The 26,981-nt window shown below is 41.3% G+C and overlaps 2 protein-coding genes and 1 non-coding gene across 23 annotated transcripts in view; 2 read left to right on the top strand and 1 right to left on the bottom strand.

Annotated features, from left to right (window-relative positions):
• LOC145510150 (uncharacterized) overlaps positions 1–26,981 on the bottom strand; it is a 188,075-nt gene that overhangs the window by 11,421 nt on the left and 149,673 nt on the right. For 5 of the 20 annotated variants that reach the window (XR_014056817.1, XR_014056813.1, XR_014056814.1 and 2 more), the window contains 2 exons: positions 24,934–24,968; positions 21,850–22,967 (listed from right to left, as the gene is read on the bottom strand). The exons of 1 other annotated variant lie outside the window; for it this stretch is intronic. Coding sequence is in view for 1 of the 19 variants with exons in the window: in XM_081500625.1 (XP_081356751.1) it covers positions 14,318–14,463; positions 14,967–15,029; positions 24,934–24,968 (244 nt within the window). In the remaining 18 variants the exon portion in view is untranslated. Of the gene's footprint in view, positions 1–14,137; positions 14,464–14,966; positions 15,030–21,003; positions 21,194–21,849; positions 22,968–24,933; positions 24,969–26,247; positions 26,418–26,981 lie in introns of those variants that run through there. 14 more of the 20 variants (XR_014056815.1, XR_014056809.1, XR_014056819.1 and 11 more) reach the window with 9 other exon arrangements.
• The window catches only part of ATP10B (ATPase phospholipid transporting 10B (putative)), a 304,891-nt gene that overhangs the window by 265,032 nt on the left and 12,878 nt on the right, over positions 1–26,981 (top strand). For both annotated transcript variants that reach the window (XM_081500594.1, XM_081500595.1), the window contains 7 exons: positions 853–1,037; positions 8,056–8,377; positions 10,690–10,766; positions 12,071–12,196; positions 19,793–19,993; positions 21,291–21,371; positions 22,673–22,777. In XM_081500594.1, the coding sequence (XP_081356720.1) occupies positions 853–1,037; positions 8,056–8,377; positions 10,690–10,766; positions 12,071–12,196; positions 19,793–19,993; positions 21,291–21,371; positions 22,673–22,777 (1,097 nt within the window). The remainder of the gene's footprint in view (positions 1–852; positions 1,038–8,055; positions 8,378–10,689; positions 10,767–12,070; positions 12,197–19,792; positions 19,994–21,290; positions 21,372–22,672; positions 22,778–26,981) is intronic.
• On the top strand, positions 13,140–13,212 carry TRNAG-UCC (transfer RNA glycine (anticodon UCC)). Its single transcript has one exon. It is a non-coding gene; the product is annotated as a tRNA-Gly (tRNA).

The following is a 26,981-nucleotide window of genomic DNA, read 5'->3' as shown; positions in this document are numbered from 1 at the left end:
TGCCGGTCCAGCCATGCCAGCTTTCCTCTGACTCTTAGCCCTGAACCTCATCCTGTTTCCTCCACCCTCCAGTCCAGTCTCTAGAATGATCTTCTTGAAATTCAAAACTGTCCATCACTCTCCAGCTTAACTCCCTTTAATTTGCTACCAAGTATATGCCAAATCCCTTCATGCCCTGACAGGCTCTGCACGACCCAGCATCTCCCTTCCCTGCCTCCCTTTCTGTGTCATCTTCTTCTCTGACCTCTAGACCTTCACTCCTGCTGCTCTCTCTGCCTGGAATTCTCCTCTTTCCCCACCTTTAGGATTTATCTTCCAGGTCTGAGATTGAATGGCACTTCCAACTTCCCTGGTGGCTCAGACGGTAAAGAACCTGCCTGCAATGCAGGAGAATCTGGGTCAGGAAGATCCTTTGGAGAAAAGAATGGCCACCCACTCCAGTATTCTTGCCTGGAGAATCCCATGGACAGAGGAACCTGATGGGCTACAGTCCATGGGGTCGCAAAGAGTCGAACATGACTGAGAGACTAACACTTTCACTTGTTTTTCTTCCTCAGCAAGGCCTCCCCTGACCTTCTAGAAGAAGTTCAAGTCTCCGGGTATATGGTTGTCCAGCACCCTGGGCTTCTCTCCTCCCATAACTCGATTATAAATCCTTATTCAACAGGCCTTTGAGCACAGAGATGGCGGGGACCAGCTCTGTCTCTGTTACTGCTGTATCCTGGGTGCTTAGCACAGCCTAGAACATGGAGATAATCAATGATCACTGCCTGGTTTGATAGGGCTTTGGGGAGATTAAGCAGATGCTTTTTCCAACATAAATGTGGACTATGCTGTCTTTCGTCACTCCAGGAGCCACTGGGATTGAAGACCGGCTGCAGGAAGGTGTTCCAGACACCATCGCTGCTCTGCGGGAGGCTGGGATCCAGCTCTGGGTCTTGACTGGAGATAAGCAGGAGACAGCGGTCAACATCGCCTATGCCTGCAGACTCTTAGACCAGACGGACACCGTTTACTCCATTAACACAGAAAGTCAGGTGAGCCCAAAGTAGAGCCCAGATGTCCCAGTGCAAAGTGGCACCTAGGCCAACAGGAGACAAGACTACGGGTACACAGGGGCAGCACCACCACCACCCCAAATCTTGGCCCTCACGCAGTCCTGGTCCTCTGCGTCATCCCCACACATGGTTGACTGATCTATTTATATTACATCTAGCAAAACCTACTAGCAAGGTGTGGCTCTCTTGAATTCCACCCTTCGCCCAGTCTCCCCATTCTATGTACAAGAAACTGAGGACTGCAGAGGAGCTGAGTCATCTCCCCAGGGCCACCCTGTAGTTTCTGATAGACACGCTAAGTCTAGAATGCCCTTCTCTGGTCAGGCCAGTGCTATTTGCATTATTCCAGACTGTCTGCTCACAGAATCTCAGTTGTTACTTTCTTATATATTGGATTAACTCATCCATTGAAAAACCCTAACTAAATTGACATGATTCTGAGTTTAAATTTTCAGCTCCAATTTGTAATATCAAACTGGTTGCCACAGAATGAAATCTGAAGAGTGTAGTACACAAGACCAGTATGCTTTGATGGGATGGGAGAGAGAGAAAGATAAGCCAAGTTCAAAAACCGCAATTTTCAGCCTTAACAGGTTGTGAGTGGCAGGGAACAATGTTTGGAGAAAGAGGGCTGTATAAAGTCTAAAGAAGCATATTTAAAGTTGCAATGGTTTTTCTGTTCAGGAGGAAAAAACCTATTTTTATGATGTAAACTGAAGAAAGTAAAATTTCAGTAGCTCCGTGGCTGATGAGTACAGGAAGTAGGTGTTGAGTCAGTTGCCCCTATCAAAGGGAGCAGTATTGGAGTAGATGTGGAGTTGGAACAAGAAAGACACTGGGTTGTGGGGGTGGTGGGTGGAGGGCACTGGAGACCTAGAACATTCCATGGGGAGAAGGATGGAGAGAGGGAGGAAGATGAGAGATGGGAAGAAAGCAGAGAAAGAGGCAGGAAGGATGACAGAATCTCACTCCTTCGCTTTTGCCTGAAGCTGATCTGGACCCAAAACAGATGCTTACACATTTCAGTTTGGTTTTCATTCAATGAAGAATCCACGTTTTTTTTTTTGTTTGTTTTTTTTTTAAGAAGTGGTGTATCCCAATAAAAAATGCCAGAGACCCTAATGTGGCCTAAAGATGAATTAGAAAAATCACTTACTCTCTTGTCAGGCGCACAGACTATGCTATGATTAGATGAAACCCCAGTGAATTTTCAAGAGGAAAATAATCTCAGGGAAATCTTGGCATTAATATTATGCTTAAGAAAGAAAGTAATTTACATCTCGTTTGAGTGCTTGATCCCTGTAACAGTGTGGATGTCTGCCTGCCCAGCTTGCAACGGCAATTCCATTTGCAACGATCATTTCACTTCCAGGAGGAGGACATCAACAAGCCTGTGAGTCCTCCTGAGAGGGGTGGAGTGGTTTTCTGTGGATTCTGTTAAATGCAACGCCTTCCTGTAAGGAGCTGAGGATGTTTGTTGATTAATTAGCCAAAGTTCCCAAGAAACAGCAGGTCATAGCCAAGTTGAGCTCAGTCCCTGTCAACCATTCTAAAGATGTCCACGACCCTCCAAGATGGTACCTGAATGTTGAGCACTGCCCATACCCCTGGGCCCACTAAACCTGAAAGATTAGGCTTTCTCATCCTGTTGAAAAAGTAGTAGATACAGAGATAGCACAGAGTCAGCATCACTGACTCAAAGGACATGAGTTTGAGCAAACTCCAGGAGATAGCAAAAGACAGGAAAGCCTGGCATGCTGCAGTCCACGGGGTCGCAAAGAGTTGGACACGACTTACAACTGAACAACAACAACAGAAATATGTGAAGACAGAAACGGGGGAAATCCATTCTAAATCTGACTTATTTAAACCCCAGTTTAATGTAATTTCATATTCTGTAGGTATTTTTTTCCAATGGTTTTAATCTGTTTGATTCTGTATACATTGATTTAGGACTATTGTTTCTTTGATATGTATCTTAAAGCTATAAGCAAGTTATGAGACCTGTCTAAACTTCAGGGTTCTCATCCATAAAATGAGAGAATTACCAACCCATCACTGGAAGTGTTGATCTGTCAAGGAATTTTAGAAGGGACTATATAGTATTAGATGATGTTGTTTAGTCACTAAGCCGCATCCGACTCTTTTCTGACCCCATGGGCTGTAGCCCACCAGGCTCCTCTGTCCGTGGAATTCTCCTGGCAAGAATAATCAAGTGGTTTCCATTCCCTTCTCCAGGGGATCTTCTCCACCCAGGGATCAAACTTGTGTCTCCTGCATTGGCAGGCAGATTCTTTACCACCAAGCCACCAGAGGAACCCATAGTGTTAAATAGGAACTAGTAATAGCAATTATTATTATTATCACTAACAACATATATTGAAGACTTAATATGGTCCAGATACCATACTTTGCCAAACTTCAGTCTTCTCATCTGTAAGATGGGGAATTAAAAAGTTTTATTTCAGAGGCTATTTGGAGGATTAAATAAGATCATAGAAGAAAAATAGTTATTAACACAGGATTTGTATGAATTAACAAATTACCCCTAAACTTAGTAGCTGAAAACAGTGGACACTTATTATCCCACAATATTTATGGGTTAGGAATCCAGGAGTACTTAGCTGGGTACCTCTGGTTCAGGGTCTCTCTTGAGGTTGCAGTCAGGGATGTGAGCTCATATAAAGGCTCAATGGAATGGGTCATTTAGGGATGGGGAGTCCTCCTCCTTCCAAGTTCATGGACATGATTGTGAGTAGGCTTCATTTCCTCTCCATGGGAGCCTCTCCATAGAGATGCTTCACAACATGGCAGCTGGTTTCCCCCAGGGTAAGCCTGGGGAAATGGGAAAGAGTGCCAAATTGTAGCCACAGTCTTTTGATAGACTGACCTGGGAAGCGACATCCCATCACTTTTGCAAAATTTTCTTCATTAGAAAGGAAATATTAGTCATAATGACAGTCAAGGGTTGGAGATTACACAAAGAAGGACTGACTACCAGGAGGTATAGGGATCATTGAGAACCATCTTAGAGGCTGCCTGTCACCATACCTGACAGATACTAAATGTTAAATGAATGGTAACAATTGTGATTATTATAAAGATAGTTTGAAGGAAGTACGTTCAGAGATTTTATTTTGAAGCTTCTATTTCCAATGACTTGCTGCAGTCATATGTTGGAGGAATTTATAGGCATACCTCATTTTATTGCACTTCACAGATACTGTGTTTTTTACAAATTGAAGTTTCATGAAATTGAGCAAGTCTGTTAATGCCTTCTTTCCAAAAGCATTTGGTCACTTTGGGTCACTGTGTCACATTTTAGTAATTCTCACAGTTCTTCAAGCTCTTTCATTATTACTGTATTTGTCATGGTTATCTGTGATCAGTGATTTTGCTGTTTTAGGGTGCCACAAATTATGCCCGTATAAGATGGTGAACTTAATAAATGTTGTGTGTGTTCTGAGTGCTCCACCATCCAACTGTTCCCCATCTCTCTCCCTCTCTTCAAGCCTCCTTATTCCCTAAGACACAACAGTATTGAAATTAAGTTCAGTTCAGTTCAGTCACTCAGTCATGTCCGACTCTTTGCGACCCCATGAAACACAGCACACCAGGCCTCCCTGTCCATCACCAGATCCCAGAGTCTACCCAAACCCATGTCCATCGAGTCGGTGATGCCGTCCAGCCATCTCGTCCTCTGTTGCCCCCTTTTCCTCCTGCCCTCAATCCTTCCCAGCAGCAGGGTCTTTTACAATGAGTCAACCCTTCGCATGAGGTGGCCAAAGTATTGGAGTTTCAGCTTCAGCATCAGTCCTTCCAGTGAACACCCAGGACTGATCTCCTTTAGGATGGACTGGTTGGATCTTCTTGCAGTCCAAGGGATTCTCAAGAGTCTTCTCCAACACCACAGTTCAAAAGCATCAATTCTTTGGCGCTCAGCTTTCTTCACCGTCCAACTCTCACATCCATACATGACCACTGGAAAAACCATAGCCTTGACCAGACGGACCTTTGTTGACAAAGTAATGTCTCTGCTTTTAAATATGCTATCTAGGTTGGTCATAACTTTCCTTCCAAGGAGTAAGCGTCTTTTAATTTCATGGCTGCAATCACCATCTGAAGTGATTTTGGAGCCCAAAACAATAAAGTCTGACACTGTTTCCACTGTTTCCCCATCTATTTCCCATGAAGTGATGGGACCAGATGCCATGATCTTAGTTTTCTGAACATTGAGCTTTAAGCCAACGTTTTCACTCTCCCCTTTCACTTTCATCAAGAGGCTCTTTAGTTCTTCTTCACTTTCTGCCATAAGGGTGGTGTCGTCTGCATATCTGAGGTTATTGATATTTCTCCTGGCAATCTGGATTCCAGCTTGTGTTTCTTCCAGCCCAGCGTTTCTCATGATGTACTCTGCATATAAGTTAAGTAAGCAGGGTGACAATATACACCCTTGACATATTCCTTTTCCTATTTGGAACCAGTCTGTTGTTCCATGTCCAGTTCTAACTGTTGCTTCCTGACCTGCATTGAAATTAGGCCAGTTAATAACCTTCCAGTGGCCTCCAAGTGTTTAAGTGAGAGGAAAAGTTGTACATCTCTAGCTTTAAACCAAACACTAAAAATGATTAAGCTTAGTGAAGAAGGCATGAAGAAAGCCAAGAGAGACCAAAAACTAGGCCTCTTGTGCCAAACAGTTAGCTAAATTCTGAATGCAAAGAAAAGTTCTTGAAGGAAATTAAAAGTGCTACTCCAGTGAACACACAAATGATAAGAAAGAAAAACAGCCTTGTTGCTGATAAAGAGAAAGTTTTAGTGATCTGGAGAGATCAAGCCAGCCACAACATTGCCTTAAGCCAAAGCCTAAGCTAGAGCTAACGTTCTTCAATTCTATGAAGGCTGGGAGAGGTAAAAAAGCTGCAGAAGAAAATCTGAAGCTACCAGTGGTTGGTTCATGAGGTTTAAGAAAAAAGTCATCTTCATCATGTAAAAGTACAAGGTGAAGCACTGAGTGCTAATGTAGAAGCTTCAGCAAGTTATCCGGACGATCTAGCTAAGATGATTAATGAAGGTGGCTACGCTAAAGAACAGATTTTCAATGTAGACAAAACAGCCATATATTGGGAAAATATGCTGTCTAGGACTCGAGTTAGAGAGAACTCAATGCCTGGCTTCAAAGGACAGGCTGACTCTCTTACTGGGGACTAACGCGTCTCCTGACTTTAGTTTGAAGCCAGTGCTCACTTACCGTTCCACAAATGATAGAACCCTTAAAAATTATTTTAGATCTACTCTACCTGTGCTCCATAAAGGGGATAGCAAAGACTAAATGATAGCACATCTGTGGACAACATGGTTTACTGACTATTTTAAGCCCGCTATTGAGATCTACTGCTCAGGAAAAAAAAAAAAAAGATTCCTTTCAAAATATTACCACTCATTGACAATGCACCTGGTCATCCAAGAGCTCTGATGGAGATGTACAATGAGATTAATTTTGTTTTCATGCCTGCTGACACAACATTCATTCTGTACATACCTATATAACTTTTTAGACATAATGTTACTGTATGCTTAATAGACTGCAATATAAACATAACTTTTATATGGCCTGGGAAACCAAAAAATTCACGTGACTCACTTTATTGCAGTAGTCTAGAACCAAACCCACAATGTCTCCATTATCCAAGGTATGCCTGTATATAGATTGTGCTAACCCCAGCTTCTAGCAAGGACTACTTTGCTCTGTTTCCCAAAGAAATGCTTCAGCTTTAATCACCTACTCCTGAACTACTTCTTGTGGCCCCTCTGGGTCCTATGCACACCCTATTGCTTGCAGTGCTCAGTTTAGCATCCCCTAAAGGAAGGCTCCAGAATGATGAACTGCAGTTCTACTCACTTCAGAAGAAATTATTCCAAATAGTCTTAGAAGCTCCTAGATCAATGGTCTTCAAACTTGCCATTTCAGAACAAACTTAACAATTTTTGCCTAAATCCATATACTACCTATACTGTTATTTATTTAATAAGTTCATTTAAATAGACTGAAATTTTTTAAATTTTAAAAGAATTTTTTAGCAGTACAATAAATGAAATATTATCTCTTGCCATGGATAAAAGAACACTGCTAAATAAAGACCCTGTGAAGAAAACAATGCAATTAAAATTGGTATTCCAACTGACTGCCACAACTTTTCTCTATCTTTATTTAAAAGTGATGTTTACATAAGTGAAAGAGGTATTAAGGATATATTTAGATCCAAATCTGTCTTTATCTTTGATACAATCAAAAGTAATGGAGAAGAATTGATAAGAGGAAATAGCTTCTTCCCCATATATCAAGATAAACATCAGAAAAAATAAGTTTCTTTAAACCAATAAGACTCACATACATGGTCAGTTTCAACCAGTGTGACCAATACATTTGTACCAATGATGAACACACAATGTATTTTTTCAATTACAAAGCCACAAGTGGAATCATCATGATCTGCCTCCACTACTAAATTGGATGACTTTAGACAACTTACTAAGGATTTCAGTTTCAATTTCCTCATCTCTAAGCTAAAGTCAGTAATACCCACCCTACCTACCACACAGGTATGTTCTGAGGAACAAAGGAGAAGGGAAATGACTTGTAAGAAATGAAAAGCCCGATACCAGCCTGACATATTGTCATCATTTACCGTCTCATCAGTATCATTTATAAATGATACCATCCCTGTATCAGTCCCCATCTTACTGAGCTATCTACACTCTCATACCCAAGCTCGCTCTCTCTTTGGGCCATTAATGTGGTTCCAAATTATTCTTGCTCTGATGCTGTTTGAAATACTGCAAAGAAATGTCAAAATCAGAGAGTGATTCCCAGGTCATCTCTATGGTAGTAGAGTTTTATAACTCTTTTACCGGAGGATAAAGTGAGGCTTTTAACCTATGTTTCCAGTGTTGCTTACTAACACCAAATTGATTATTCTGCTCTTTATACTCTTTATAGGAAACCTGTGACTCCATCCTCAACTTGGCATTGGAAGAGGTAAAGCAATTTCATGGACCTCTGAAGCCAGACGGCAAGCTCTCTGGGTTCCACCTACCTTCTGCAACACCACCCCCCACCTCAGGAGCTGCAGCTCCAGATGTTGGATTGGTCATCGATGGGAAGACACTCAATGCCATTTTCCAGGGAAAACTGGAGGAGAAATTTCTGGAGTTGACCCGGTATTGCCGCTCTGTCCTGTGCTGCCGCTCTACCCCGCTGCAGAAGAGCATGTTGGTCAAGCTGGTGCGGGACAGGCTGAGAGTCATGACCCTTTCCATAGGTACCTGGCATGCAGAGATGAGGGAGGGGGAGGGGGAGGGGCAAGGCCACTCTGACATGACATCTGGACCAGACCGGGGAGGTCAGATGTCACAGTCAGGATGCTCAGGCTGAGGGCACTGTCAAAGTGACAATCAAGACATGACAGCCGGCAGTGGAAACAGAGGCTAGGCAGAGTAGGAGAGCGAACCCAACTTCTCTGCTAGGGAAATGTCAGGACTTAGATGGAGGCCAAAGCCAAGTTCAGAACATCCAGGTCGATCAGTATACACTCAGGCTCCCTCAGTTCTGGGATGCAGACCATGTCCTCTTCAATACTTAATACATGGCCTAATACCATGCACCTCAGGTGTCTGTGGACTTGATATTCTGCTGAGTGTTGATGGCTAGTGGGGAGATTTTAAAAGTGGAGCCTGCCCCACATTTAACATTGTATATTCATTTCTAAATACAAGACTCCACATAAAGCATACCTTCAATAAATGGTGGCTTGTAGACTGATGAAAAATTCCTATAGGAGATTAAACTTTAGTCGTGGTTGAAGCAGAGAAATTAAAACTGTCCTTACTTCAAACTTTCCAGAAACATCCAAATCTGGATTATAAGAATCTTTATGATCTGGATTCCATTACCTCTCCAGCCACCTCCCTCCCCCCAACATTCAGCACTCTGTGTTCCAGCTGTGGGAAGCTGCTTACCATTCTCCGGGATCCCCATTCTCTCTCACCTCCTCGCCTTTGATCAAGCCATTTCCTCTGTAAAACCTCCTCTAATCACACCAATGTTCCTTTACTATACATTCCGCCAGCTCCACACCACTGTTATGACTTGGTGATGGGCTGCTCAGGAGACCAGGAGTTTCTCGAGTGAAGGGACAATGTCAGTCTTACTTAATTCCATCCTGTACTCAGCATGTACCCAGCACATGGTGAACATTGCTTTCATTTAGGGACATTCTTACAGATGGTTCAGGTTTTCTTCCTTCTACACAGATATGGAAAGAAATTTTCTTTCCTGGCATTTCAAATAAGAGACCTACTTTACATTGTTGTTTTGCAGGGGTAGGGGGCTGGTTTTTGTTTTTTTTTCCCCTCTTGGTCTTCAGGTAAAAGCAGTTCAAAACCAGAAAAAAAACAAAAAAAGGGAGGGGATAGGCAGAAAGAATACAGAGAGCAAGAGCAGAGTTTTAGCAACTGCATCCTAATTTCATTCCCTAAATTGTCCTCTTCAAAGCTTCAGACACGTTTAAGGCAATAGCCCAGGATCAACTCCCTTAGGTAAGGGGCTGGCTTCAGTGCCACCGCAGCAGAAACAAAACCAGCAGGGCGAAAAATAGGATTCCACACCTCTACTTCCCCTTGCTTGCCAACAGAAGAGGTTAAAGGGTGGGTTTGTTCTGCCACAGGGAAGATGAAAGCTATGCACTGCTATGCTAGCAAGGAAAAAATCGTTAGAAGAGTAACAGCTACTTACAATGACAACATTTTTAAGATTAATGAATTTTGTTGCCAGACAATTAGAAAATTCTCTCCCCCAATTGCATATTCTGTATAATATCATATATTTCTACACTATTATGAGAACCTACTAGAAAAACAGATGGGACCAGGAGAGAAAGGAAGTCATTTCAGTCTACAAATTCAGTCTCAGGCTGAGTCCAGCCCACTGCACATTTCTGTAGAGATGCTAAGAATGGATTTTGTGTTTTTACTGGTAAAATGAGTAAAAATCTATTTGTCATTCAGAAAGAACAGTTGTTCAATATTGCATCTTGGCCCACAAAGCCTAAAATATTTATTATTTGGCCCTTTACAGAAAAAGTTTGCTTAACTTTAGTCTGAAGAATAAGGCATTGCAAGAAGCCAGACTTGTGAAAAAGATCTCACTGTTTATAGAACTGTGCTATCCAAAATGGTTGCCCCCTGCTATATGTGGCTATTTAACATGACACTTTAAATTAAACAGAAATTCACCAGCCACATTTCAGTGTTCATAGGAAGGTAATGGTTTTCAAATTGGAGAGTAAAGAACAGGACATTTCTATCACACAAAAATCCATTTGACAATGCTGGTATGAAAGGTGGCATGTGTGTGTATGTATTTGTTGAACAATAAAAGTAGGATTTCTTGTCCAAAGAAGAAAAGACATCTCTCAGGCTAAGTGACTAGCGATGGCTTTCCCAGAGGACTATTCAGAGCAACATTAAAAGGATTCAATTATGTGCAAATAGAGACAGTCTAAAACTGCATGTATAAGACTTCTCATTGTCTCACAGCAGTTGGACCAGGATCTCATGACTGCTCTCCTTTCAGGTGATGGAGCAAATGACGTAAGCATGATTCAAGCTGCTGATATTGGGATTGGAATATCTGGACAGGAAGGCATGCAGGTATCATTTCCTTCAACTCTTCTTGTTACTTTCTTACTCTCCTTTATCCTTATTGGTGAATTAAGGAATTCCCCCTGAGTGCTGAGGGAACTCCTAAAGAGCTTTGCAGAATTATCATCTGAGAGGCAGGGGGCTTCCCTGCCTATACATAACCTCTATCACCACATCCCTACTGGCCAGTCTTTCACAGTAGAGATCAAAGGATGCTTGGCTTTTTACAGACAGTTGACTGTACCTGTATTCTAAAGCCAAATAGTACCCAGCCATTCAGGGAAAACTAAGTTTCCCCCTGATTCCATGTTTCCTCCCTGCAACCCCCACCCACATCAAGGTTGCAACACCCTTTGTGAGCAACTGGAAAACAATTTTCAATTGCCATTTTAGTTGTGATGGCTAGATGGACCTCCATATTGCTTGTACCAAAATTACTCAAAATTCGGCCTGGAACAAGCATACTAACTTGAACTGCTATGTTCCCCATTAAGACAGACCTCACTTTGTAGTTTTGGACCATTAACAACTGTGTTCCCACCACCAGCACAGACATTAGGTGTTACCTAAATTTGTTGGTGAGGAGGAACGAACACTGTCACTTTTTGAGTGTCTATCATAGGCCAGCACTCTATTTGCACTTCACATTTATTATCCCAGTTTCAGCAGTCACTACCACCCTGTGTGTTAGGGATTGTTATTCCACGTTTTTCTGATGAGGAAACTGAGGCTAAGAGAGGTTAAACACCTTGACCAAGACTCTGACAAGGATTTATAACCAGGCATGTCCAAACCTCCTACTCTGAAAAGTAATATGAATTAGGCCTAGTTCTGAGTCATCCCAAGGGCAGAAGACACATTTTGGCTCTGCAGAAAGAAACAGCTATCCAACCAGCAGCTCCACCTGAGACTGGAGTGGAAGGCCTCCCTTGGGAGGTGGCCAAGGGTATTGAGAGGTTTGAAGATAATTTGCACAGAAGCCCTCAGTCTCTGGTCAGCCATCACACGCCTAGTATGGTGCTCAACACACACTGGTTCACAGTAAATGCTTGTTGGATAAGTTGAAGGAGGGGAAGAGCCAGACCAGACCACTGGTCCCTTCTGACCGCCCTCCTTGGGTTCTAGTGAGATCCAGATTTCCCACGGCAGGGGTTGTCAGAGTCCAAAAAGTCACCCAAGGGTGCTGTATGTGACAAAGGGTCTTTCGGGCCTTACCTACTGCAGACCTTAGAACAGAGCACCACCCTCAGGGGAGCCTCTTTGGTCCGTTAGCAGCCGTGGATGGAAGCTGATACGTCTGCTCTGCCTCTCAGGCTGTCATGTCCAGCGACTTTGCCATCTCCCGCTTCAGACACCTCAAGAAGCTGCTGCTTGTGCATGGCCACTGGTGTTACTCGCGCCTGGCCAGGATGGTGGTATACTACTTCTACAAGAACGTAGTAAGTAGCCCGGCTGCAACCTCCCTCCCACCCAGGCAGACAAAGCGTCTCAGCATAAGGGAATGAGTCGGGCTGACCTGGATTTTGAATCCTGCAACTGTCCCTTACCAGCTCAATGACCTTGTACTTATGAAGTCACTCAGTCATGTTCAACTCTTTGCAACCCCATGGACTGTAGCCTACCAGGCTCCTCCATCCATGGGGTTTTCCAGGCAAGAGTACTGGAGTGGGTTGCCATTTCCTTCTCCCGGAGATCTTCCCGACCCAAGGATTGAACCCCGGTCTCCCACATGGCAGGCAGACACTTTACCGTCTGAGCCACCAGGGAACCTTGGGCAAGACAATTCAGTTCTCTGGGCCTCAATTTCTTCTTTGATAAAATGGGGCTAGTACTATTTGGTGAGGTTATTGTGAAGACCAGCAATGCTGTCTGGAAAGCACCTGGCACATACACAGTACTGTGAGTAGTTCCAAGCATGGACTCTGGAATCAGATCAGATTTGGTTCAAATAGAGGTTTCTGTATTTGGTAATGGCTTCATGCCTTCGTTTCCCCATCTGAAAAATGGGGATGGTGATAGTAGCTTTCTCATATGCTTGCTATGAAGATGAAATGACAGCTTGTGTAGAAAGTGATTGGCATGTAGTGATCACCCTCTAAAATTAGCCACTCTTTTTTCTCTTTGGTGCTGCTGTTGTTAACTCTCAGAGAAACTCCATAAATGAGCTTTGTTTTCTGACCGCAAGGAGGAAGGATTTGAAGAACAGCTAGTGTGACTTACAGCTTAGGTTTCCTCTCCAGATAGAGATAGACCAATGTAAGAGCCCCATTCTGCCTCTTGGGAGAGTGAAGAGAAAGGTTTAGGACTGAAATCTTGGGCTTCCACCTGAGACCCTACATATCACTCTAGCATTGCCAGCCTTCGCAGCCAGGACTTGTAATTTCCTTAGTGGTCCAGTGGTTAAGACTCTGCACTTCCAATGCAGAGGACACGGGTTCAATCCCTGATTAAGGAATTGAGATCCCACGTACTGAGCAGTATAGCCAAAAATAATTTTTTAAATATCTATTTGCAAAAATACTTAGACTACAGTGATCATCTGGGTTTTAGTCTGGCCTGACTCTAATATGCTGTGTGAACTTGAAAGAGTTACTTAACTTCTCTGAGCCTTGATTTCCTCATCAATAGTATGGGGAGACTAGGACTCTCTCTGTCCTCAGAGAGCATTATCAAGAGGCTTTATCATCAGGGCTCTGGGTAGCATGTAGCACTATATAAATAGTCATTGTGAGCTATTATTGTTTCTCTAAAAAATGTGTATTTCTGTCTTGTTGATAAGGACCCAAAGCAGGCACACACCAACTGAGGTAGTAAAACTGTCAGAGGTTGTTGTTTGCAAAGCACTTGATTAACAATGGGCACAGGAAGAGGCCAGAGCACTGCCTTACTAAGGGAGGGAACAGGGCCTGCGTTTCCGATTATCCAGTCCAGGGACCTTTAAATAATCCCCAGGAGACTCCAGATAGAATCCTGTTTGCATAAGAAAAAAGGGAGGATTAAGACCAGAGTGATGGAAGGGAAACATATCAGGCCAATAGAAATTACAAAATGACATATATCCGTTCTCCCAGGCCTGCTTTCAGGCACCATCATAGTTACCCTGACTCAGGAATAAGCATTTCTGTGCAGAGTTCAATGAATATGTACATAAGCAGCATGATAACTAATAATGTAAATTTGAGAAACTGGATGGCACCATGATTTCAGCAAGTCTATGCAAACAAGTCTCTATCTGACTTGAAAGACTGCTTATTTAGAATTTAAAATGCCCCCATTTAATATTTTTTTCCCTTGTCTCCAAAAGAATCATTCTTTTGAATAAGCACAACTTCTCTGCATTAAATTTGTGAAATAGAAAAGGAAACGTTTCCAGCCAGCCATGCTTTCAAAGCTTAAATGATATTTATTTCCAGCCCAATGCCGTGCTCGAAATTTCAATACCGATGCCGTATTATCTCCCCTTTGCAATTAGAGGGTGGAGAACTATGACTTCCACATCCAAAACCAATTTCAGAGGGGATTAAAACCCTGCCTGTTCTGAAATGTGAACAATGAATTAATTATGCACTGTAGCTTCTTGGGAGGAAAAGCAGGCACCCAATCTCAGCCATGCCATCTGCCATCATGGAGTTCAGTGCTCTTCCCTCGGGGTGCAGAGATTCCAGCCAGGCAGAGCAAGTAGAAACAAGTAAGGTCCTAACATGACCTGTGGGGGAAGGAAACACACTTTCATGTTCAAACTCCAGGATGGGGCGTTAGGACAATAGAACCACAAAGATGTAATTCATTCATTCAGATAATTATTGAACAGCTGCTGTGTCGGGAACAGTATCAGGCATTGGATGTGGAGCAGACATCTAGACAGACATGTTCCCTGCTCTCATGAGGTGTATAGTCTAAGTCAGGGTTCAGCAAACTTCTTCTGCAAAGGGTCTAATAATCAATATTTTCTGCTTTGTGCACGTACAGCCTCTGTCACTCTGTTGCACCAACTCAGCTCTACTCTAGCCTCTATAGACAATATGCAAATGAACCACTGTGGCTGTGTCCCAGTAAAACTTTATTTATGGCTCGACTTGATGTGCAGAATGTAGTTTGTCACCTTCTAGTTTCAGTAAGTCTCAAAATGTGGTTCTTGGATCAACAGCATTAGCATCACGTTGATGCTTGTTAGAAATGGGATCCTAATCTGCACACCAGGCCCATTACCTTGGAATCTGCAGTCAGAAAGATCCGTGGGTGATCCATATGAACCGTAAAGCTTGACAAGCACTGGGACAGGGGAAAAGGAATGAAAACTTTTAAAACATTTTCTTGGCGCATCTCCCCTAGAGGAAGATCAGGGTGCCGTGAACATATTGCCAGAAGACTTTAACCTAATCAATCCAGAAGAAAATAGCATTTAAGCTATTGCCTGAAAGACAAGATTCAACTATAAGTTACTCAATTCCTCGACCAAGGAGGAGATGTTTGACAACCTGAGTCCTTACAGGAAATATTTCAGGAAGTTTACTGATCATTTTATAACGTATGTTATATCTAAGTGTAAGTGACTTACAGTAAAAAACTCAAGGCAGTAAGGAAGTTATAAAGGAAGTATAAGAGTGTAGATCAGGAACCATAAAGGGAGGAGTTTGGTCACACCTGTAACCTGGGATAAAATGCCAAGTATTTTTTTAAACACATGTTCAAATTGTTTATTACATTCAACAGACGTGAACTACTCTGTCAGATTGCTTATATAAGTTTCTGAAAGCTGACTTTCAATTTTTCATCATGGACCAGTAACAGACATTCCTGGATCAACGCAGGTCCGTGAACAACTCGGTAGCAGCACTGGTGTCCTGTGCAGATGTGCTGTGTGCTCAGTCCTGTCGGACTCTCTGAGACCCCATGGACTGTAGCCCGCCAGGCTCCTCTGTCCATGGGATTTCCCAGTCAAGAATACCGGAGTGGGTTGCCATTTCCTACTCCAAGGGATCTTCCCGGCCCAGGGGTCGAACCTATGTCTCCTGCGTTGGCAGGTGGATTCTTTACCACTGAGCCACGTGGGTGTACTCTACATATGTCTCTAACTGAAAATCCCTGGTGGAGCAGTAAAATGATATGGTGGTAAAAGTCCAAGACCAAAGGTCAGAAATCTTGTATTTATTTTTTATTGACTTAATACAGCTTCAGTTTTTTATATTATATTATTTTTTTAATTTTTATTTTAGAGTATAGTTGATTTATAATGTTTATAATTTTAAATAATATTTATAAATGTAAATGTATGTCGTGTTAGTTTCTGTTGTACAGCAGTGATTCAGACATTTACATATATCCTATCCACTCCTTCCCAAATTTTCTTGTATATATTACTATTGAGCAGAGTTCCCTTTGCTATACAATAGGTCCTTGTTGATTATAGATTTTATATAGAGTGTACATGTTAATCCCAAACTCCCCCCACCTTTCCCCTTTGATAACCTTTGTTTTCAAAATCCATAGATCTATTTCTCTTTTGTAAATAAGTTCATTTGTATCATTTTTTTAGGTTCCACATAAGTGATACTATATGATATTTATCTTTCTCTCTGACTTTACTTAGTACGATTATCTCTAGGTCCATGTTGCTGCAAATGGCATTATATCATTGTTTTTATGGCTGAGGAAACATTCCATTGTATATATACACCTCCTCTTCTATATCCATTCATCTGTTGGTGGACATTTAGGTTGCTTCCATGTCTTCCGTGCTGCAGTGAATATTGACTGCATATATCTTTTCAAGTTATTTTCTCTGGATGTACACCCAGGAGTCGGATCGCTGGATCATACAGTAAGCTCTATTTTTAGTTTTTTAAGGAACCTCCATACTGTTCCCTATAACAATTGTACTGATTTACATTCTCACCAACAGTGCCAGAGATTCCCTTTTCTCCACACCCTCTCCAGCGTTTATTTTTGTAGGCTTTTTGATGATGGCCATTCTGACTGCTGTAAAAGTGAAAGTGAAGTCGCTCAGTCACTGCTATAAGGTGATACCTTATTATAGTTTTGACTTGCATTTCTCTAATGACTAGTGATGTTGAGCATATTTTCCTGTGCTTTTTGACCATCTGTATGTCTTCTTTGGAGAAATGTCTATTTATATCTGCCAATTTTTTGACTGGGTGTTTTTTTTTTTATATTGAGCTTCATGTACTTGTATATTTTGGAGATTAATCCACTGTTGGTTGTTTCATTTGCAATATTTTCTTCCAGTTCATAGGTGTTTTTTTCATTTTATAGTGTCTTTTACCGTGAAAAATCCTCTAAGTTTGATTAAGTCCCAGTTGTTTAGTTTTGCTTTTATTTCTAGTGTCTTGACCTAAGAAAACATTGGTATGATTTATGTCAGAAAATGCTTTGCCTATGTTCTCTTCTAGGAGTTTTATGGTGTCATGTTTTATATTTAAGTCTTTAAACCATTTTGAGTTTATTTTTGTATATGGTACTAGAGAATGTTCTAGTTTCATCCTTTTACAGGTAGTCGTCCAGCTTTCCCAGCACCGCTTACTAGAGAGACTGTCTTCTCTCCATTGTATATTCTTGCATTTTTTTGTCATAGATTGACCATAGGTGTGTGGGTTTATGTTACGTTCCTTCTATGCCCACTCTCTGGAGAACTTTTATCATAAATGGGTGTTGAATTTTGTCAAAAGCTTTTCTGCATCTATTGAGATGATCACATGGTTTTTATTCTTCAATTTGTTAATGTGCTATAATGCACCAATTTTCAGATCTTAAAAAATCCTTGCATCCCTGGAATAAATCCCACTTGATCATGGTGCATGATCCTTTTAATGTGTTGTTGGATTTGGTTTGCTAGTCTTTTGTTGAGGATTTTTGCACCTATGTTCATCAGTGATATTGGCCTATAATTTGTGTGGGTGGTATCTTTGATTTTCGTATCAGAGTGATAGTGGTCTCATAGAATGAGTTTAGGAATGTTCCTTCCTCTGCGATTGTTTGGAACAAGTTCGGAAGGATATGTGTTAGCTCTTCCCTAAATGTTTGATAGGATTTGACTGTGAAGCCCTCTAGTCCTGGACTTCTTTCTGAAACTGTGATTTTAAAATTTCCAACAATTTCATTACTTGTGATTGGTCTGTTCCTATTTTCTGTTTCTTACTGGTTTAGTCTTGGGAGACCATACCTTTCTAAGAATTTGTTCATTTTATTGGTATAGTTGCTTGTAGTAAGTAGTCTCCTATGATCCTTTGTGTTTCTGTGGTGTCTGTTGTAACATGTATCCTTTTTCATTTCTAATTTTATTGATTTGAGCCCTCCCTTTTTTTTCTTAAGAGTTTGGCTAAAGGTTTATCAATTTTGTTTATCTTTTCAAAGAACAAGCGTTTAGTTTCATTGATCTTTTTTATTGTTTTCGTTATTTCTACTCTAAGATTTCTTTCCTTCTACTATCCTTGGGTTTTGTTTGTTCTTCTTTCTCTAGTTGCTTTAGACATAAAGTTAGGTTGTTTCTTCATGATTTTTCTTGTGCTCAGTCATGTCCAACTCTTTGGGACCTCATGGACTGTGGCCCACCAGGCTCCTCTGTCCGTGGGATTTCCCAAGCAAGAATACTGGAGTGGGTTCCCATTTCCTACTCCCAGGAATCTTACCAACCCAGGCATTGAGCCTGTGTCTCCTACATTGGTAGGCAGATTCCTTACCACTGTGCCAGCTTGGAAACCCAAGGTAAGATTGTATTACTCTAAACTTCCCTCATAGAACTGCTTTTGCTACATCCCATAGGATTTGGATCATAGTGTTTTCCTTGTCATTTGTCTCTACATATTTATTTCCTCTTTGATTTCTTCAGTGATCCATTGGTGGTTTAGCAGCATATTGTTTAGCCTGAACATCTAGGTCTGGACTCCAGCTTTCCTACTTACTAATCAGTAACCCTAGCCCCATGACTTGACCTCTCTGAACCTCAGTTTCCTCAATTGTAAAATGAGGATAGCCGAGTTTGCCTCATAAGGCTTGCAAGTGAATTGAATGGGTCAGAACAGAGCCTGGCACCTAGGAAGTGCTTTAGGAGCCTCTGTTGCTATTGCTGCCATTGCTATTCTTGGCCTCGTCTGTAGATGGGTCACTTCAAGCCCCGGCATCCTAAGATTCTACAATCTCAAGTCACAGTTCCAACCCCAACTGGCCGAGGGACTTTAGTGGTGTCAGTCACCCCATCTGAGCCATTCAAGCCACCTGTGTGTACATGGAACTAAGAGTGAGTGTGTTTCTCAGCCAGCTGGGGAGGGAGAAGCAAGGTAAGGTGCTCAAAGGGCCAAAAAAAAAAAAAACCAAAGCCTCATATGATTGCTAAACACTAGTATCAAGGAGACTTTAGCACTTTGGTTCTTCTTAAAGCCACCCTGTCAAGGGCATAAATGGTTGATGTTGTTTTGCAGACTCAGTCTGCCCGTGAAACAGATTGAGCCCTCTCCTTCCCAAATCTCCTCCTCTGGAAATAACTTCATCAAAAACTCATATAGCAGAAAAGCCCTTTCAGCATCATAGGACTAGAGTGGGAAGAGGTGACCTGAAGTCCTCCTCCCACCAGCCATCCTGCCCACAGTCAAGTCTTTGCTCTTACTAATCATAACTACTTACTGCCTTTTGGTTTCACGTGCCATGGTCTATATGCCACTATTCCCATCTGAAAGGTGGCAAGAGGACGTTCAGAAAAGTTAAACAATTTGTCCAAAGTCACACAGCTAGTACATGACAGAACTGAGGATTCAAAGCCAGTCCTCCCTGCCTCCAAAAACCACTGTAGTATACTTTACAAGTTGATAGAATTCCCTTCAGGTCCTAAAGAAGGTTAGTAGTAGTAGTAATAGCAGAATCCAAGGATGAGAATTACCTCTAATCCTTAGACAACCCTGCATGTAACAAGTGAGGGAATTGAAGTTCCAAGTCCGAGCAGTTAGTTGTCAGAGCTCCTAAGCAGCGTCTGGTGATGGCTGCCCTCGGGTCCTCACTTACAAGGCCATGCTCTCTGCCCACAGTGCTACGTCAACTTGCTCTTCTGGTACCAGTTCTTCTGCGGTTTCTCTGGCTCCACCATGATTGACTACTGGCAGCTGATCTTCTTCAACCTCTTCTTCACTTCCTTGCCTCCTCTTGTCTTCGGAGTCCTCGATAAAGACATCTCTATGGAAACACTCCTGGCGTTGCCTGAACTGTACAAGAGTGGCCAGAACTCCGAGGTAAGGGGATCGGGCAGGCAAGGGGACAGGGAGGTGACCTTCAGCTCCTCCCTGGAGTTGTCAGAGAAGGAGTGCTGGGCCAGAAATCCTGTGTTCTGATCACCACTCTGCCCCTTATCTCCCATGTGACCCAGGAAGTCTACTCCCTGTTCCTGGCCTGTTTCTCATTTGCTGTTGAAGGGGATGGACCAGACAAGTGGATATTTTTCTTTTTAGTTATTTCTTAATTATATCACACATTAATATGGGCCTGTGCTAGTTAAAGGGGAAGAGGGCTTACAGAAAGACTGCATCACTTTTACCTTATCTTTGTAGACCTTCAACAGAACCCCCAAGGCTTGGTTTGGGAATCCCTGGGGCTAAAAGCCATCAAAATAGTTTCTTAGAAGGCATAGAGGCTACATTGATGCACTAAATGATTTGGAAAAGTCCTGTAGCAGGCAGTCTGACCAGCGCAGACAGGCTGGGAACCTGGATGCAGGAGGCAGAGAGGGAAGCTGATGGCCTCAAAGGAGGAGCTCTGGGAAAAGGGATGTCGCTATGCATGAGGGTAGCTCTACACCTCAGATAAGGAGGGCAAAGCCAGATGTGGTGCTTGAGAGGTGGTGAAACTTGAACCAAGCCCCATCCTCACCCAAAGACAGGTGGAGAGCAATATAGCAGCAATATACCAGCACTTCAGGCAAGGGAGATGTGGAGATTACACATGACATCCTGGGCCCTTCTCATTGTCCCCTTCCCATAGGTGAGTTGGCTGCATAATGTATTCCTTGAGTATCTAACATTAAAAGAAGTTAATGTAGCAGAAACATACACAGTAAATGGTTTCACTGTTCCCAGGGAAGGAAACACAAAATAAGAAAGCTCATCTCCGAAGCCATTGAGCTGTCTCTTGGGAATTCGTGATCCTGGGCTGTGATTGAGAGCTCCGTTTCAGATGTTATTCAGAATCTCTAAACTTAACACGTTTGTATTTGCACTAGTACTAATGATCATTAACAGCCGAGCCCTTTTTAGGTACCAAAGCACAGTTGTATTTAGACCTCCTGAAACTCAAGGAAATCTAGCTGGTGTTGTTTTTATCGACTTCCCATGGAAGAAAAAACAATTCCCAAAGCAGTTTAGTGACTTTCACTAAGGTCACACGGGCCGGGAATTTGACTTGAGGTCCTGTCACTCGATCATTCCATCGTATTGCCTCTAGGGTGAGAAACGTTGTGAGTAAGTGTCATGTTGCTTACAAGGAACAGAGGCTTGCTCGGATGGTGCTAACTGTCGATGTATTCTTTCCTGGCAGTCCTATAACCTGCTGACTTTCTGGATCTCCATGGCGGATGCGTTCTACCAGAGCCTCGTCTGTTTCTTTATCCCCTACCTGGTAAGTTCTATGGTCCCATTCTAACCATACAAACAGCAGGGTAGAACTGGTCCCATTAATATGAAATCCCAGACAAATAGTATCTTTCTGGACACTTCAGAGCAGAGGCTCCAAATAGGAGGCCTGCAGACTCCACCCTACCGCGAGTATTCAGAAAGTCAGAATAGTTTACTAAAACGTCTTAATTTCCGCTAGCTTCGGAAAAACTAAAAGCTGTTATTACACAGAGTCATGGCAAAATCGAGATCTGACCCATCACCCTGAGTAGATAGGGCACCTGTTCTCCAGTTTGTCATAGTCCCCACCATGCCCTTTTGTGTCATGCCTAGCCATCTTCACTCACTCATTTACTGCTTCTTACTTGAACATTGAAGGTATTTGAATTTACAACTCTTGATTTGTATTTACATTTGTGCTTCCAAGTTCTGATAATAAGGGTTACTACCTTATCTGAAATAAAAACAAGAATACAGAGAGCTCAGGATACCAGCCCCATCTTAATTCGGTTCCCCAGTTTAAAGAGTGAGAATGTATGTAGCATAGGATATCTGTATTCTTCCCAGACCGGGAGCTCAGATGTGGAGTAATTTGTGCCAGGAAAACAGTGTTGTCTGCAGAAGAATGTGATCCAGAGACTAGGCAAACAGCAACATGATGGGTGTTGAGGAGGCGAGCCTTTTGTGCTTTCTCTGAATTTCCTGGTTTACAATAGTCAGGCCTCTTTTGCCCTTACTATGTGATCAACAGACTTACCATTTAGGACTATTCCATATAGGAGGATTTGGACTTTTCCCCTTCAGTTCTGGCTTCTGCCTGATCTGCCTTTCCTCTCTCTTTCCAAGAGAACAATTCCTCTTACTACAGTCTCAGCTGATTTCTCATCTCTACTCCCAAAGTGCCTTGCACTTGCTTCCATTTTAGCATTTACATCCTTAAACTGTACCACATTTGTCCTGCCTAGTAGCCTCTAAACTCCTTGAAAGTGAACACAGGAGTATCTTTAGCAGTTGGCATTGTGCCTGGTAGGTACTCAATTTTTTGTTTACTCATTCTGCAAAGCTCTGGGATACTCTTCATGGCTTCCTTTGCAAATGCATTTTGAAGAGTTTAGTCCTATCAATTCACTCCTCCTCCTGTCTGTCCCTGCAGTCAGTTCCACATGACGGTAGCTGGACAGCTTCTCCCCATTCCTTCCCCTTCCGTGACACCTGCCTTCACTGATGCTTTACAATCACTTGTCCAAACCAAGGCCTTCAGTCCATGGGCACAGCTGATAGCGCCTGTTTTTTCCTGCTCTGCAGACCTACAAAGACTCTGATATCGACGTTTTTACCTTTGGGACACCCATCAACACCATCTCCCTTGCCACAATCCTCTTGCACCAGGCAATGGAAATGAAGACCTGGGTAAGTCCCCCAAGCCCTTTTGGGCCTAAAAATTGTGTTCCTCTCCATCGACTGCATTCAGATTTGAGCTGCTTTTCTCCGTATCATTGACCCACTGAATACACACATGATGAACTCGTACTTATGGTCCAGTTTGATAGGGATAAAGAAGTAGAGAAGATAAAACTGCTGGCCTCAGCTTGCTCACCATCTAGTCAGGATGAAAAAACAAAGACATATAATACAATGAGGCAGTGTATTGCCAAAACAGATACTTTCGATTTCAAAATTCACGGCTGTTTGAGAGACAAGGAAAACATTTGACTGACCATACTTGAGGCAATGTTAGGAAGGTGTGCTGTCCATTTAATTTGGGGGTAAAAGATTAGAAGACTGTCTCCACATAAGCATATCTCGAGTATGTCCAAATATCGCTTTTTAGTAATCCGAAATGGTAATGCTAGCTTTCTTATTAAATTTGACTAGTCAATGATAATTATAAAAAACATAGAGCTTAACATTACATGCCAGGTACACACCTGTATGATTTTAATGTACTTTCTCACTTAACTACACAGAGCACTGTAAGTTGTACAACACAATGACTTGACATACACAGTTGATCCTTGAACAATTCAGGGTTTAGGAGCACCAATCCTCCTCACAGGGGAAAATCCACTTGTAACTTTACAGTAGTCCCTCCAAATCTGAAGTTCCATATCTGCAGATTCAAGCAACAGTGTATCATGCCGTACTGTAGTATGTATTTAGTGGGAAACACATCTGTGTATAAGTGAACTTATGCTGTTCAAACCTGTGTTGTTCAAGAGTCAACTGTATTGCAAAGTGATGGATGTTTACTAAACCTATTGTGGAAATCATTTTGCAACATATGCATGTGTTAGGTATTTTTTTTAATTCCCATTTTATAGATACAGAAATGAGTATAAAGAGGTTAAACTTTCCCCAAGCACTGCAAGACAGAAGCAAGCCTAAACCCTAGCTGGCTGACTCTTGACCTTTTAACCTCTGTGCCAATAGTGTGACGAGGTAAGATTGATGGGTGCAGGGAGGCCACTTTACAGAAAGAACCATTTCAGCTTGGCAAAGACCAAATCTTTCTGAGAGCGTTTGTATTAAATGTTTAGAAACTTCCCTAAGTAGACTCAGGGTATTCCCAACCTTCTACAATGGAACTCCCTCCCTTCCCCCTACTGTCACAAGCTAGACCAAGCAGTGGCTGATAACAGCCACCCACGGGGGGCTTCCAGATCGCGGAGTTCCCATCTTGAAAACCCCTTAGTTCCAGTTCATGCCATGACAGACAGAACAAAGTGATAAAAACAAAAAGGCCTAGTCAAGCTTAAATAAATTTCTTTCAGAACCATCAGAGAAACCACTTAAGTTTTATCAGAAACTGTGAAGAAGGCAGTCATAATTTTAATACTAGGAACTGAACCAAGCTAAGGAAATATTTAGAACTCCTCTTGAAAATGCAAAAAGTTTGAAACTAAAAAGGCAATTTGTAGAATCCACTCTAGACTGGACACTGGCTAAGAGTAAACTACCAAAATTGGAAAGTATTGTGTACTCATGCAGGATGCCACATAAATATGAAAATATAATCAAGAGGAATGATATTTGGAATACATGACTCCAACAGCCACATAATAGAAGTCATAGAAGAACAAGGAAAGAATGGTTAGAGAAGTACTGAAAAGGTCATCATTGAGAATGACAATCAAAATAAATCTGGATATAGTACCTGGTAGTAAAACTGTACAGTTTAAAAGAAACAGTCTTAAAATCTGCCACAGACTATGGACAAATTACCTGAAAATTAACAGCAATTAAACAATAGAAACCAAAAAATACTGGAGCAATTATATTCAAAGACTTAAGGCCAAATAGCAAACAGTTACACTATTTGTACACTATCTGTACACTTCTTAAGTGATTGTTCACTTAAGACTAAGTGATAAATGAAAAGATTCCCAAGGGAAGTACACCCACCCAACCAGTGGAGAAACACTGATTTTAATTCTCTAAGAAGGCCACGAAAATCTCCTAGGTCATTACTATATTCATTCAGTCAAGAGAAAATGATTTATTTTTATCAAACAGAAGACTCAAAGGCAAATGATACAGCTGTATGTTTGCTCTCCCCCCCTTCTTACCTGTATATAACATGCTTCTGTCCCTTCTTAGTAGCCTGTGGTAAAAAAAAATGAAGGACATTTTTAGATAAACTCTGTAAGGTCTACTACCTATAGACCCTCACTAAAGGAAGAAAAAGAAATATGCAAGAACATGAAAGAAAAGAAAAGCTAGAACTGCAAGAAGCAACATAATGGTAAGGAATGGCTATTCAGTAGGTAATTTATGCTGAAGTCTTCATTGTATGAATAGGACGAGAAATACACAACCATAAAATTGTTCCATAAAAGTCTAATTTATTTAGTGCCTCCTAACTATAAGTATTAAGATACTTTAAGGTTTATTAAAACTTAAGATTAAGCATAAAGGAGAGGAAAGAAATTAGGGGAATATAGGAAACTATCAATTCCCTAGGCTGTAGGGAAGAGGAAAAGGTAAGACAAAGAAAATGATGGCCAGAAGTATCAGATAGGACTTTTTCATCCCGCGAATATGAAGAGAAATGGAAAAGATTACAATTCTAGAATCATGTTTTTATAGAACTCTATCAAGACACAGATCAAGCTTTGAATGAATTACCACACTTGACCTAATGTAGTTAGCACTAATATATAAAATCCTGCTCTAAACAAATACTAAATATGCATCTTTCAGACACACCTGACCATATACCAAAAATTTAAAGACCAAATTCTAAATCACAAAGGAATTTGAAAGAATCAGTATCATAAAGAACCTATTATCTGATAATAATGCATTTAGATTAATAAATACAAACAATGAAAGTACAGCCAAACAAGCCTAACATGAGTGGAAATTTCAAAATGCACATCTAAATATGTCATTTAGGAGGTCAAAAGCAAATCATAATGGAAATTATTGCTGCTGAATGACTAAAAATATATATGCAAACTTGTGGGATGCAGCTAAAGCTTTTACTATTAAAAAGCAAAAATTAAAAAGAGGTTAAGTTAAAATTTCAACTTAAGAAACTTTTAAAAATACCATGTAAACCTAAACAAAATAGAAAAGAAAAAAAGATGAGAGAAAAATCAAAGAAAGGTCAATAAGACCAAAACTGAACCCTATTGAAAACTCACCTCTTGGGACTTCCTTGGGGGTCCAGTGGTTAAGACTCAATGCTCCTAATGCCAAGGGCATGAGTTCAATACCTAGTCACAGAACTAAGATTCCCACATGCTGCACAGTATGGCCAAAAATGGGAAAAAACTCACCTCTGATGAAACTGATCCAAAAGACAGAAAGAGAAGGCCACGAAAACAGTACTAGAAATGAAAAAGACTGCAATTATGGATACACAGTTGTCTCAGTACCTGCAGGGGATGGATTCCAGGACTCATGTGAATACCAAAATCCACAGATCCTCAAGTCCTTTATATAAGATGGTGTTGAGCCCTCTGTTTTCACGGATGCAGATCTCATGTATACAATGGTCAGTGGAATCAATATTTAATATTTTTCTGAAGTTAAACCAAGTTAAATCCTTTAAATGTAAAATTTACCAAACTATAGTCAAAATCATTCATCAAAGCTGAATAAACCAATCACCATTCTAGAAACCAAATCAGCAATCTTAGCCCTAAAGTTACAAAGCCAAAGGATTGTAAAGGTGAGTTTGACCAAGTTTATAAGAGACAGATAATTCCTATGTCATACCAACTTTTTCATGGATTCAAAAAATAGAAACATAAGCAATCCAATTTTCATGGTTAGAATAATTCTGATATCAGAATGAGCTTGGACAGTCCTAGGAAACAAAATTGTAGAGCAGTTTCCTCAATGAACATAAATGTAAAAATTCTAAATAATGTATTGGCAAATTAACTCAGTGGTATGGGTTAATACTACTATAGTATATAGTAGAGTATATACTATAGTATGTGGTATAATAGTACTGTAGTAGTATGAGTTAATACTACTTCATTAAAGATAATAAAGCCTAACCTAGGAACTTTCATATTCTGTTGGTAAACTGTAAACTGATAGTACCACTCTGGAGAAGCAATTTTTAAATAGCTAGAAGAATATGTTAGAAGAGTTAGCTAGA

This window comes from Giraffa tippelskirchi, chromosome 6, assembly GCF_054371585.1.
Source record: "Giraffa tippelskirchi isolate mGirTip1 chromosome 6, T2T-mGirTip1v1.2.pri, whole genome shotgun sequence".
Classification (NCBI taxonomy): domain Eukaryota; kingdom Metazoa; phylum Chordata; class Mammalia; order Artiodactyla; family Giraffidae; genus Giraffa; species Giraffa tippelskirchi.
Note: the sequence above shows the minus strand (reverse complement) of the source record. Positions and strands in the feature narration are given on the sequence as shown.